The sequence below is a fragment of the Mesoplodon densirostris genome, chromosome 10 (genome assembly GCF_025265405.1).
Source record: "Mesoplodon densirostris isolate mMesDen1 chromosome 10, mMesDen1 primary haplotype, whole genome shotgun sequence".
In the NCBI taxonomy this organism is placed as follows: Eukaryota; Metazoa; Chordata; class Mammalia; order Artiodactyla; family Ziphiidae; genus Mesoplodon; species Mesoplodon densirostris.
The window spans coordinates 57,804,081-57,816,757 of NC_082670.1; the positions used below are offsets into that span (position 1 = coordinate 57,804,081).

The following is a 12,677-nucleotide window of genomic DNA, read 5'->3' on the forward strand; positions in this document are numbered from 1 at the left end:
GTCAAGGAGGGTGAGTCCTCAGCGGAGGGGGTGGGGAAGAGGAAGGTGGTTTAACGGGGATGATGAGGGTCATAAAGGCCATCTGGGGACAGGGAAGAGAGAGGCCCAGGACTGCTGGGCAACTTGGCACCTTCAGAGTTTGGAGACAGTGAGGGGAACGTGGCCCTGACAAATGTGCCAGAGTGGCTCCCCCAGGGCTGCTCAGTTACTGGTGAACCAGCGGAGGCCAATGGTGGACCCACTCCCGGTGGAGGATGATCAAGGAGACAGAGTGGAAGGGCAAGGGGGTCAGTGCATTGATGGCCCTTAAAAAAATGGTGGTGATGTCTAGGCAGGATAGGGAAGAACTGCGGCCTTAATGGTGGAGCTTCAGGTCATCCATAAGATCCAAGAGTAGGCTTGGGAGGCATGAGAGTTTGAGGGATAGAAATATGTGGCCAGAGAGAGGATGGTAGAGCTTAAAATTCCGGAGGTATATTCATCAAGAAATACAATATGCTTGGGCCGTAAACCAAGTCTCAATAAACTTAAGAAGACTTTGCAACCATCACCACAATTTAATTTTGGGACATTTCCATCACCCCCAAAAGAAATTCCATACCATTTGCAGTCATTCTCTATTCCCACCCTCAGTCCTAGGTGACCATTCACTTACTTTCCGTCTCTACAGATTTGCCTTTCCTGAACGATTCATGCAAATGGGATCATACAATATGTGGCCTTCTATGACTGGCTTCTTTTACTTAGCATAATGTTTTTCAGATTCATCCATGTTGTAGCCTGTATCAGTAGTCTGCTCCTTGTTACTGTGGAATACCATTCCATTGTACGGATATTGCACAGTTTATTTATCCATTCATCAGTTGATGGACATTTTGAATTATTTCCAATTCTTGGTTATTTTGATAATGCTACTATGAATATTTGCATGTAAGTCTTTGTGTGCACATATGTTTTATGTCTCTACCTAGGAGTAGAATTGATGAATCCTATGGTAATTTTATATTTAACCCTTGAAGAAACTGCCAAACTGTGTTCCAAAGTGTTTGTGCCATTTTACATTTCCACTAGCAATGTAGGAGGTTTCCCATTTCTCTACATCCTTGCCAACATTTGTTCTTGTCCATGTTTCATTATTATAGCAATTCTAGTGGGTATAAAGTGGTATTTCATTGTGGTTGATTTGTACTTCCTTAATGATGTTGAATATTAAGCATCTTTTCATGCACTTATCAGCCATTTGTGTATCTTCTTTGGTGAACTATCCATGCAAGTCCTTTGCCCATTTTTTGATTGGGTTGGTTGTCTTCCTATTATTGAGTTATACGAATTTTTATATATTCTAAAATCAAGTCCTTTGTCAGATATATGATTTGAAAACATTTTCTGCCAGTCTGTGGCTTGGATTTTCATTTTCTTAATAATGTTTTTTGAAGGGAAAACATTTTCAATTTTGATGAAGTCCAATTTATCCATTTTTTCCTTTAAGGACCATGTATTAGGTGTCAAATATAAGACATCTTCACCTCACCCAAGATCATGAAGATTTTCCTCCTTCTTCCAGAAGTTTTATAGAGGAATTTAATTAGAAATCAAAAATAAGATATGCTTTAAAAAATGTACAAATATATGAAAATTAAACAACACACTTCTAAATAATCCATGGTTCAAAGAGATAATAAGGGAAATTAGAAAATATTTCAAACAGAATGATAATGAAAATATATGTCCATAAACATGTAAAAAGCAAACATTATAAAAGGGCATTTATTAAACACATGCCATGTGCATCATCTCTTCCAGTTTTTTTTCCAGTATTGTTTTCCTCTTCTTCAGAGTCAAACTTCTCAAGAATGTTTATCTTCAAGTATCCGTATTTATTCATGTGTTCGTGTCCTCCCCCTACACTCCTTAGTAGAAGGCCATCTGGCTTGCAATGCTTCACTCTGCTGGCTTAGCGCTTACTGAGGGTCCCCATGATTCCCTGGTGCTAAATCCAGCAGAGATGTTTCTGCCTTCATCTCACTTGTCCTCTTGGCAGCATAAATGTTGTTCTCCTCTCATTTTTTGATCTCTCCTCCTCACTTTCTGTCATGTTTGTGTCTCTCAAAGATCAGCCTGAGGCCTTCCTTTCTTCCTTCTTCATCCTCTCTCCTTAGAGGACCTCATCTATCCCATGTCTTCAACAACCATCCGTACACAAATGATCTCATATGTATGTTCCCAGCCCAGATCCCTCCTCTGAATCCCCACCCATAAATCCAACAGCCTCCTTGTGTACCTTCTCTCCACTGTTCTCCAAGGCATTTCTAACTCAGCTGTCCACATCCAGACTCATGATTTTGCTCTTCCAGCCCAAGTCCTCTTCTGAAATTTCTTCTTTCAGTAAATGGTACCATCTACCCAGCTGCAAGCCTGGAACCTCAGAGTCATCTGATACGTCCTTCTCTTTAAATCCCTATATCCGATCTGTCATTACATCTTATTGATTTAACTTTATTCTTTTTTTTTGGCTGTACCATGTGGTTTGCAGGATCTTAGCTCCCTGACCAGGGACTGAACCCACGCCCTTGGCAGTGAAAGTGCGGAGTCCTAACCCTGGACCACCAAGGAATTCCCAGTTTAACTTCAAACATCTCTCATATAGTTGATGTCATCTCTATCTTGGCTCCCACCATCCCAGTCTCTCAATGAAACTATGGTCCAGCCTCCTAGACAGTTTCCCTGAATCCACATGTACCCTCAACCAACCCATCCTGGGGTCACAGAGGCTCATCACATCACAATCGTGCCATGTCTCTCTGCTGCTTCAGTGACTCTCAACAGAAAGACCAAACCTTAATATGGTTTAATTGGCCTGTTCTGATCTGGTCTCTACCTGCTTTCTAGCCTCTTCTCTGAACCACACTCCCTTTTCTCTGTGTTCCATACATTTCAGTCCTTTATCAGTTCCTCACACTGGCCACTTTCCCCTCTAACCACATGGCCCTTGCACATGCTGTCCCCTCTGCCTGGAGCATGTTTCCCTCCCCTTTCTGCCACGTTAATTCCTATTCAACACTCCTACCTCTGTCAAGCATCATGTCCACAGGTAAGGCTTCCCTGACCTCCCTGACAAGGTCAAATGCCCAATTATCATCAATCTCCATATCTCTTCTTAGCACCCATTGCAGCTGCAGTTCTATCATTTAATTTGGGTGATTATATGATTTGGGTTGGCTGCGCCAACAAGACTTTAAGTTCCATGAGGGCAAGAACCATATCTGGTTCTATTCATTATTGTATCCTTAGCAGCTGGCACAAAGTTTGGGCACACAGTAGTGAAATGGAGCAAGATGCTATGGTCCTTCCCCACCATGTCCTCGGCCTGCCTTTTGTCTCTAGAAAAATTTTAGCCAAAGGATAAGGTTAATCAGAGAAGTGAGAAAAATACAGAAGCAAAGGAAAACAATCAAATAGGACAAAACAATAATAGTTTAGTCATTAAGCAAAATCAAGGACCTTTAGTTTGGGACTTCCCTGGTGGTCCAATGGTAAAGAATCCACCTTACAATGCAGGGGATGCGGATTCCATATCTGGTCAGGGAACTAAAATCCCACATGCCACAGGGCAAATAAGCCCACGCGCCACAACTACTGAGCTCACTTGCCTCAAGTAGAGAGGCTGTGTGCCGCAAACTACAGAGCCCACGTGCCTTGGAGCCTGCGCACCAGAACTAGACAGAAGCTCATGTGCAGCAAGGAAGAGCCTGCGCGCCACAACTAAGACCCAACACAAGCCAAAAATAAATTAAAAAATAATAAATAAATCTTAAAAAAATGTTTAAAAAAAAGGATCTTTAGTTCCTCCTCAAGGGCTATAGATAATATTCTAAGCCATGTCCTGTGAGCTGTCTTATAGATACTGAAATCCCCACCAGGTGGAAGAAGTTAACTACATGAGGACCAGACTGTAGCCATCACATAAGCTGCCAGAATTCAGAGAATTGGCCTCAAGGAAATGGTAACAAACCGACTCTGGAGCTGAAGATTAACTGTACTTAAAACAGTCAAGATGATGGTGGTCAGGCCACCACAGGACCAATTTCAAGACAACCGTCAGGGGCTTCCCTGGTGGCGCAGTGGTTGAGAGTCCGCCTGCTGATGCAGGGGACACGGGTTCGTGCCCCGGTCCGGGAAGATCCCACATGCCGCGGAGCGGCTGGGCCCGTGAGTGATGGCCGCTGAGCCTGCGCGTCCGGAGCCTGTGCTCCGCAACGGGGAGAGGCCACAGCAGTGAGAGGCCCGCGTACCACAAAAAAAAAAAAAAAAAAAAAAAAAAAAAGACAACCGTCAGAGCTGACTGTGCTGTTTCTATATGCAGCCCCCTCCATCCACCTATAAAAGCTCTTGCCCCCTGATTGTCAGTTGGAGTGCGGGGGAAGTCGGCTTTGGACAGGAGTCTGCCCTCCCCACCACTTGCCAGCCTTGGAAATAAAGCAAACTTTCCTTTCCACCAACCTTGCCTCTTTATTGGCTTTTGAGCAGTGAGCAGCTGGACCCACTTTTGCTAACAGATTTTGGCTTCCAACGTGAAGCTGCACTCTCACAATATCTAGCTCCTTGGAGTTTTCTCCAGCAGAGCTGCCACCATGACGAGGCACCGGGATGGCTGCAAGGAGCCCACTGCTCATGGTTTGCTGGTCCTGAGAGGGGGATTTGGGGGCGTTCCTAGCAGCTGCCCAAACCATTTGTTTCGGGGATCCTCCCTGTTTCTGCCCTGCTCGCCGCTGGCTGCCAACGTACGCTTTTCCTTGGTGGAACAGAAAGATGCCTCTGGGCGAGCTGATGAGCTCCAAGACCAAGGTAGGTTCACTGGTGTGTACCTGGGCAAACTTCTCTTTTGAGCATGAGGTGCTATTTGGGCATTTTGCCAATTGGTTCTGATGTGTGTCTACCATTGAAGACCGTTTGTGTTGGGAAGTGTTTGTTTGGGACTCCGTATTGGTCATTCTCTCAGAGGATCTGTGACAGTTCTGTCTTCTGGTGTGTGAATGTGTGTTCCATTTGTGTCTTTGGTATTCTTGTTGCCTTTTGTAAAATGAGAAATTCAGGTTCAGTTCATTAGAAAGATTTTAGCTATGACACTATGACTAAAGAAAAAGAAAGATGATTTCTTAAAACACTGTGTGGCCACCAACAGTATTCTTCAAACTCAGAAAAAAATTGGTTAAGATGAAATTTTTTTTGAAATTCCAAAACTGGTTATTTTTGTATATGCAGTTAGAGAAAGCTAGCTTGATAAATACTTTTTTTTTTTTTTTTTCTCAGAATTCTGACCCTGAGAGAACAAAAATATGCTTAGGAGAAAGTTTGAAGTTAACTCTTAACACGTCCTTGAAATACAAACACAGCTCACTTTGCCGGAGACTTCAGCCTTGGGTTAATTAGTAGAACTTCAAGCCAAAAAAAAAAAAAAGAGAGGAAAGAGGACTTAGGTGTATTAAACATACATCTGGTACCACATTAAAGAGAAATTGTGCATGAAAAAAATGTATGTTTTTAGAGGTTATGGAATATGTTCTTAAGTTTGCCAATCAGAAAATGCTGGTATAACAGTTTGATTACTTGTTTCTTAGTTTTGTTAAGGTTTTAAAGGGTTAAAAATTGTAATATGTAAAAATGATAAGGGAAACATTTCAGTATGTAAAGCAAGTAGGATGTGTGTTGTTGGCAAGAGAAAATATAAAGAATGGAGATATTTTTGTTTTCTGTTGTTTTTTTTCCTTTGGCCATGCCATGTGGCATGCAGGATCTTAGTTCCCCAACCAGGGATCGAACCTATGCCCCCTGCAGTGGAAGTGTGGAGTCCTAGTCACTGGACTGCCAGGGAATTCCCTGGAGATATCTTTGTTGAGGGATAAAAGTAGAATAATTTTGTCCTAAAGCTGGTTGCTTCTGGATGGGAAAAAAATAAGGGACAAATTAATATGGATATAGAAAGTATCCTTTTTTTGTAAAAAAAGGTATTTTGAGAAAAGAATTTTGTACATTGTTAAGATCAATTAAGATTAGATTGAATTTAATTATGTAAATGAATTTTGTTATTAACAGTAAGCTGGTACAAGGTGGGAATCTGGTTTTCTCTCTGTTAAGAGAACAAAGTTTTCCTGGAATATTGAGCTGCTTTTGAAAACAGATTGTAAGTTTCTTTATCTATCTAATTTTGAGTTTTCCAGAGGGCCCCTGAGGAATCTCAGAGATAAATATTGATAAGAAATTTGAAGAATTCTAATGGAAAGCTACTGTTTTTCTTCTAACTATACTTCTGACACCAATGTTCAGGATGGAAAAAAATGTCTAATGAAGTTGTCACAGAGTATAACTACTAATGATGTGTATCACTGCTGGCTTTAAGTTTACTGCTTAAAGCACATGTACAATGTTTGTGTGACAACTGGGTATAACTGATAAAATGTATAGCCTATAAAATGTTTCCCCATCAACAGACTTTTCTGTACTTGTTTGTTATGTCTGATTAGTTTTCCCCCAATGTAGATGACTAGACAAATATATAAACAAAAAGTAGGTCTAGGGCTTCCCTGGTGGCGCAGTGGTTGAGAGTCCACCTGCCGATGCAGGGGACACGGGTTCGTGCCCCGGTCCGGGAAGATCCCACATGCCACGGAGCGGCTGGCCCTGTGAGCCATGGCCACTGAGCCTGCGCGTCCAGAGCTTGTGCTCCGCAACGGGAGAGGCCACAACAGTGAGAGGCCTGCGTACCACACACACACAAAAAAAAAGTAGGTCTAGCACTGAGGGACATGAATGGACCCAGAGTAGGCAACTGAGCCATTATGGCAACTGAGCCACTATGACAACTTGGAAAAATACATTGATTATCAATGTTTTCTATTTACAATTGAAAGGGGAAAATGATAGAAGAAATTTTCACATATTGAGGTATGGGGAAGTCATTCTGTCTTATACCTGATTTAATTTGAACTTTAGGCTAACCAGTCTGTATATGGCCTATTAAACATACACTGTACATCCACTTTAACCATTAAGGAAAAAAATACATTCAGAGAATAGTATAAAAATACATTTTGGGGCTTCCCTGGTGGTGCAGTGGTTAAGAATCTGCCTGCCAATGCAGGGGACACGGGTTCGAGTCCTGGTCTGGGAAGATCCCACATGCCGCAGAGCAACTAAACCTGTGGGTCACAACTACTGAGCCTGTGCTCTAGAGCCTGCGAGCCACAACTACTGAGCTCGCGTGCCACAACTACTGAAGGCTGCACGCTTAGAGCCCGTGCTCTGCCACAAGAGAAGCCATCGCAATGAGAAGCCCGTGCACCGCAACAAAGAGCAGCCCCCACTCGCTGCAACTAGAGAAAGCCGCTCACAGCAACAAAGAAACAAAGCAGCCAAAAGTAAATAAATAAAATGAATAAATTTATTTAAAAAGCTGATCTTTAAAAAAAAACATTTTGATTATTATCCTCATTGCAATATGACTACTAATTTTCAAATGTTTGTCCAGGTACTATGACAAGGCAATCAAAGACAGAGGTAATGTTTTCATAATACAAAATATTGATGCTAAGCTTGGAACATGAAATTATTTCCAACTCTGTGTCCAGTCCCCAAATTAGGCAGGACTAGGCCCCATTTCACCAGGAAGTAGCCAGAGCAGTTGTCACCCCATTCCCTCAAAGATTTGGGGGAAATTGGAACAGAAATGGAACTAAAACCAAGTTCCTCTGCCAAGTTTATGATTAACCTCTCTATCCAAAACTTTATTCCCTTTCTTGTTCTATACCTGTCCCTCATCAAGATTGGGGAGTATCAAAGAAAAGGGGGGATTGAAATGGAGCAGGACCCTATTGTCCTTCTCCCTCCATGTCCTCCACCTGCCTTTTGTCTTGTAGAAAAACTTTAGCCAAAGGATAGGTTTAATGAGAGAAGTGGGAAAATACAGAAGCAAAGGAAAACAATCAAATAGGACAAAACATTAATAGTTTAGTCATTAAGCAAAGTCAAGGACTTTAGTTCCTCCTCAAGGGCTATAGATAATATTCTGAGCCATGTTCTGTGAGCTGTCTTATAGATACTGAAACCCTCACCAGGTGGAAGAAGTTAACTACATGAGGCCCAGACTGTAGCCATCACATAAGCTGCCAGAATTCAGAGAATTGGCCTCAAGGAAATGGTAACAAACTGACCCTGGAGCTGAAGATTAACTGTACTTAAAACAATCAAGATGATGGTGGTCAGACCACCACAGGACCAATTTCAATATGACTGTCAGGCTGACTGTGCTGTTTCTATATGTAGCCCCCTCCGTCCACCTATAAAAGCTCTTGCCTGGGGGCTTCCCTGGTGGCGCAGTGGTTGAGAGTCCGCCTGCCGATGCAGGGGACGTGGGTTCGTGCCCCGGTCTGGGAGGATCCCATGTGCCGCGGAGCGACTGGGCCCGTGAGCCGTGGCCGCTGGGCCTCCGCGTCCGGAGCATGTGCTCCGCGGCGGGAGAGGCCGCAGCAGTGAGAGGCCCGCGTACCGCAAAAAAAAAAAAAAAAAAAAAAAAAAAGCTCTTGCCTGCTGATTGGGGGCGGCGAGGGAGTCAGCCTTTGGGCAGGAGTCTGTCCTCCCCACCCCCAGTTGCTGGCAACCAAAATAAAGCAAACTATCCTTTCCACCAACCTTGCCTCTTTATTGGCTTTAGAGCAGCAACTGGACCCACTCTTGGTAACAGTGGCCACTAAAATATTTGTTGAATGAATAACTGAGTCATGATAAGGGCATCTAGGATGAAAACAGGACTTGAAGTGGAGAAGACAACGGTGAAAGAAGACATGCTGATGTCTTCAAAGAATAAAGGAGAGTGAGCAGGCAGTAAAGTGGCCAAGGGAGAGCTGAGGATCGTACAGACAGTGGTGGATGCCCCCAGGGCACAGGGGCACTTTCACACGGAGGTGAGGGTGTTCTGAGAGTATAGTTAGGCATGAACAAGAGAAAACAGGTTCCCCAGATATTCACCCGGTTGCCTGGGCCAGATTTTCTTCAGGATAAAGAAGAAGGGTTCCTCCTAGGCACTTTCCAAGGGGACTATGATTTTTCTTAGAGGAAGGAGGAAGTTTCTAAAGAAAGTTGTCAGTCAATGAAAATGGGGTAGATGGTGTACCTTCATGCTGACCATTGCACCTTCAAAGATCTGCCATGGTCCTGCTCCTGAGAAATGGGTAAACTTCCAAAGAAAATCCTCCACTCCCAGACTCACACAGCATCCCATTAGCAGCTCTTTTTGATTCTCAATCAGAGACTGAAAACCAGACGTCTGAGGCCTGAATTCAAACACTTCCCATGAAGACACATACCTTGGTCCATCCGGAAAACTGGATAAAGGTGTCCTGGGGCAAGTCTGGGATCCCACTGGGAATAGAGAAATTAGCCACATAAAAGGCCGGGAGTGTGTAGTCAGATGGGCTGTGGGCACAGCCGCTGTCATGGCCATCCCAGGTCCCCAGGTGGCTGCATACTGCATCCTCCATGTCCAGTGGGAAGATCTCCCAGTCGGTGAGGATATTGGAATCAAGGGTCAGGTTAGAAGTAAGACCCTGTAAAGGAGAAACAGAGCAATGAGCTGGGGGTGGGGGTGGAGGGAGGCTTCAAGTGACTCTGTGTTCCAGCCTTGAATTCCTGGGAAAAGCAAACTGGGATATGAAACACAAACGGTATATGCAGACTCAAACGGTGTGTACATCAAAGTGACAGATCTGGCTTGAAGCCAGAGCTTTTGATCTCAAATCCCCAATCTTCAGTTTTTGGTTCAGAGACATTGCTAGAATGGAGGAAATGATGGAATTTGAGGATGAGAGAGTGAGTGGAGGGGGGGATGCAAAAGAACATCCAGCCCACTGTAAAAGGATAGAAAGGGCCGTGATGATGATAGGGAGCCTCAGACTCACATTCTGAAGTTGATCTATTTGTCCAGCAGGGGCAGGGGCCTGGGGTGTCCATGGCATCAGCCACTGCATTGAAGCCTTTGATCATGGTTTATCTGGCTTTCTCTTCCCAGCCTTTTTAAAAATTAATTAATTAATTAATTAATTATTGGCTGTGTTGGGTCTTCATTGCTGTGCGCAGGCTATCTCTAGTTGCAGGGAGCGGGGGCTACTTTTCATTGTGGTGCGCGGGCTTCTCATTGTGGTGGCTTCTCTTATTGCAGAGCACGGGCTCTAGGGTGCATGGGCTTCAGTAGTTGTGGCACATGGGCTCAGTAGTTGTGGCTCACGGGCTCTAGAGTGCAGGCTCAGCAGTTGTGGTGCACGGGTAAGTTGGTCCACGGCATGTGGGATCTTCCGGGACCAGGGTTCAAACCTGTGTCCCCTGCATTGGCAGGTGGATTCTTAACCACTGTGCCACCAGGGAAGTCCCTCTTCCCAGCCTTTTATGAGGGGAACTTCTCCAACCCAGTGGGATCCCTAATTAGTCCCAGGACACTTCTCAATACCAAGCGTCAATCGTCCAATTAGTAATTCAATAAGCATTAACAAGGCAGCTGTGTGCCAGGCTCTTTGCTGGGTCCTGGGGACTTAGACACCTCATAAGAGTCCCCATCACTCTATAGGTCATCGTGGCCTGTGACAGCCAAGCAGGAAGGCCACTGATTACAGCCTGAGCACAAGGACTGTAGCAGGGACATTTCTACTGGAGACAAAAGTGGCCCCTGTATGGCTATTCCCTAAGAGTGGCATTGCCTTGCCTCCGAGGTGTCACCAGGAGGGTCAGGAAATAGCCACAGACACCTGTCCTCTCCTAGAGCGGGTGGTGTCATCATTCCCTCAGTGAAGACTTCCCTCCTCTAGCAGATGGTGAGCTACCCATGGGGTAGCCTATATCTCAACATCCTTGCATCCCCCAAAGCGCCTCACGGAGCATGTGCACAGAGTATGAGCTTCACAAATGTTTGCTGAATAATGCTCTCAAAATGTACATTAGAAAAACGTATATGGACTAGACACCTAGGCACAGACTAACCAACAGAAGTGAGAGGCAGTGCACCAAGGGAAAGGTTCAATTCAAGAGTTTGTCCTGGTTCATCCACATCCAGAAAACAGAGCAGACCAAATGCTAAGCTGGCTTTGTTGGCAAGGGAGTGCCTTTTGCGACCTCAGTGGGTTTTTTAAGCAAAGGAAAAGCATGGTGCAGTGGCTTTCTCCTCCTGTTTCTTACTAAAGGATGACTGAATTCAAACGCAAAGGAAGGTTTCTGTTTGCAAAGCTCAACTTTCTCATCACCTGCAGAGGAAAACAGTTCTTCAAAACAACCCAACTTCTAGGTTGCAAAACAAATCAGGGTAGGTTCACTCATCAAATACGGAAAGGTGGGTGTGCTTTTAAAAATTACTTCTATGTGAACAGGGCTGGAGGGAAAGAGTGTATGTGGGAGTTTTTAAATGGATTTACAGAAACTTCCCTAGTGGCTTAGGCACAGGTCAACCTTTGAACCTCACTCCTAACAGGGAAGCTAGGCCTACCTTAAAATCGTTGATAGAATTGCCGTAGTTCACACGCCCCATGTTCTCCACCAGGAGGTCCAGGGTGGCTCCAGCTTTCCCTGTTATGTTCAGGGTGATCACAATATTTCGCTCAAGGACTCCGTGGGGGACCTGTCAGTTCAATGCCAAATGAGAATTAACTAGGGTGGGAGGGTCAGCAGAGAGGCAGCCCGCTCAGTTAATTCAGCACTCATTTTCCTGCCTGGAAATGTCACCAGACTTGGGAGGAAATGCTCTGATGGCTCCTTTGCCCAAGTTACTGGCCAGACGCCCACACTCCTGAAATCACTGCTTTCTACACAAGAAGATCAGCAGACTCAGCTCCCAGCAAGGAAGGAGCAAGGCTGGTTTCCTTAGCTCTGGGATGTTTTGTTGTGCATCTATTTTTATTTTTAAATTTTGTATTTATTTTTATTTTTTATTTTTATCTTATTTTTTGGCGCCACTGCGCGGCATGTGGGATCTTGGTTCCCTGACCAGGGATCAAACCTGCACCCCCTGCAGTGGAAGCTCAGAGTCCTAACCACTGGACCACCAGGAAAGTCCTTTAGTTTTTAAATTAAATTTTTATTTTATATTGGGGTGTAGTTGATTTACAATATTGTGTTCGTTTTAGGTGTACAGCAAAGTGGTTCAGTTATACATACATACATATGCATTCTTTTTCATATTCTTTTCCCATATAGGTTATAACAGAGTGTTGAGTAGCCTGTGTATCTATTTTTAACAGAAAGGGGATAGAGGCAAAAATTCCAGGGGAAGATTCCTAATACAGGAACCTCTTCACGTTCTCACAGCAAAAAGGCAGCAGTCACAAAAAGTAGCTTCTAAACAACATGGAGAGAGGAGACAAATGAGATAAAATCAGTGAGTTAGTTGGAGTAGTCTCACTTCAAAATACCTGATATGATGCATTAACCACAAAGGTGAAATAACAGAATGAGGGGAAACAACAGGTGTTTTAGCAGCAACATATTCCTAGTTTTTTTAAATGCAAGATTTAAAAAAAAAATGACCGTAATTCACTAAGACAACCCCCAGATTGGAATTTTAGAAACAACTGCTGCCAGTATACACATAATGTCTTAGACACTTGCTGCCACTGAAATTAAAGCCGCTAATGACAACAGAATGG

At 44.0% G+C, this 12,677-nt stretch overlaps 1 protein-coding gene across 1 annotated transcript in view; it reads right to left on the reverse strand.

Annotated features, from left to right (window-relative positions):
* The window catches only part of GLB1 (galactosidase beta 1), a 92,090-nt gene that overhangs the window by 12,583 nt on the left and 66,830 nt on the right, over positions 1-12,677 (reverse strand). The window contains exons 14-15 of the mRNA XM_060110956.1: positions 11,522-11,653; positions 9,360-9,599 (exon numbers count right to left, since the gene is read on the reverse strand). Coding sequence (XP_059966939.1) covers positions 9,360-9,599; positions 11,522-11,653 — 372 coding nt within the window. The remainder of the gene's footprint in view (positions 1-9,359; positions 9,600-11,521; positions 11,654-12,677) is intronic.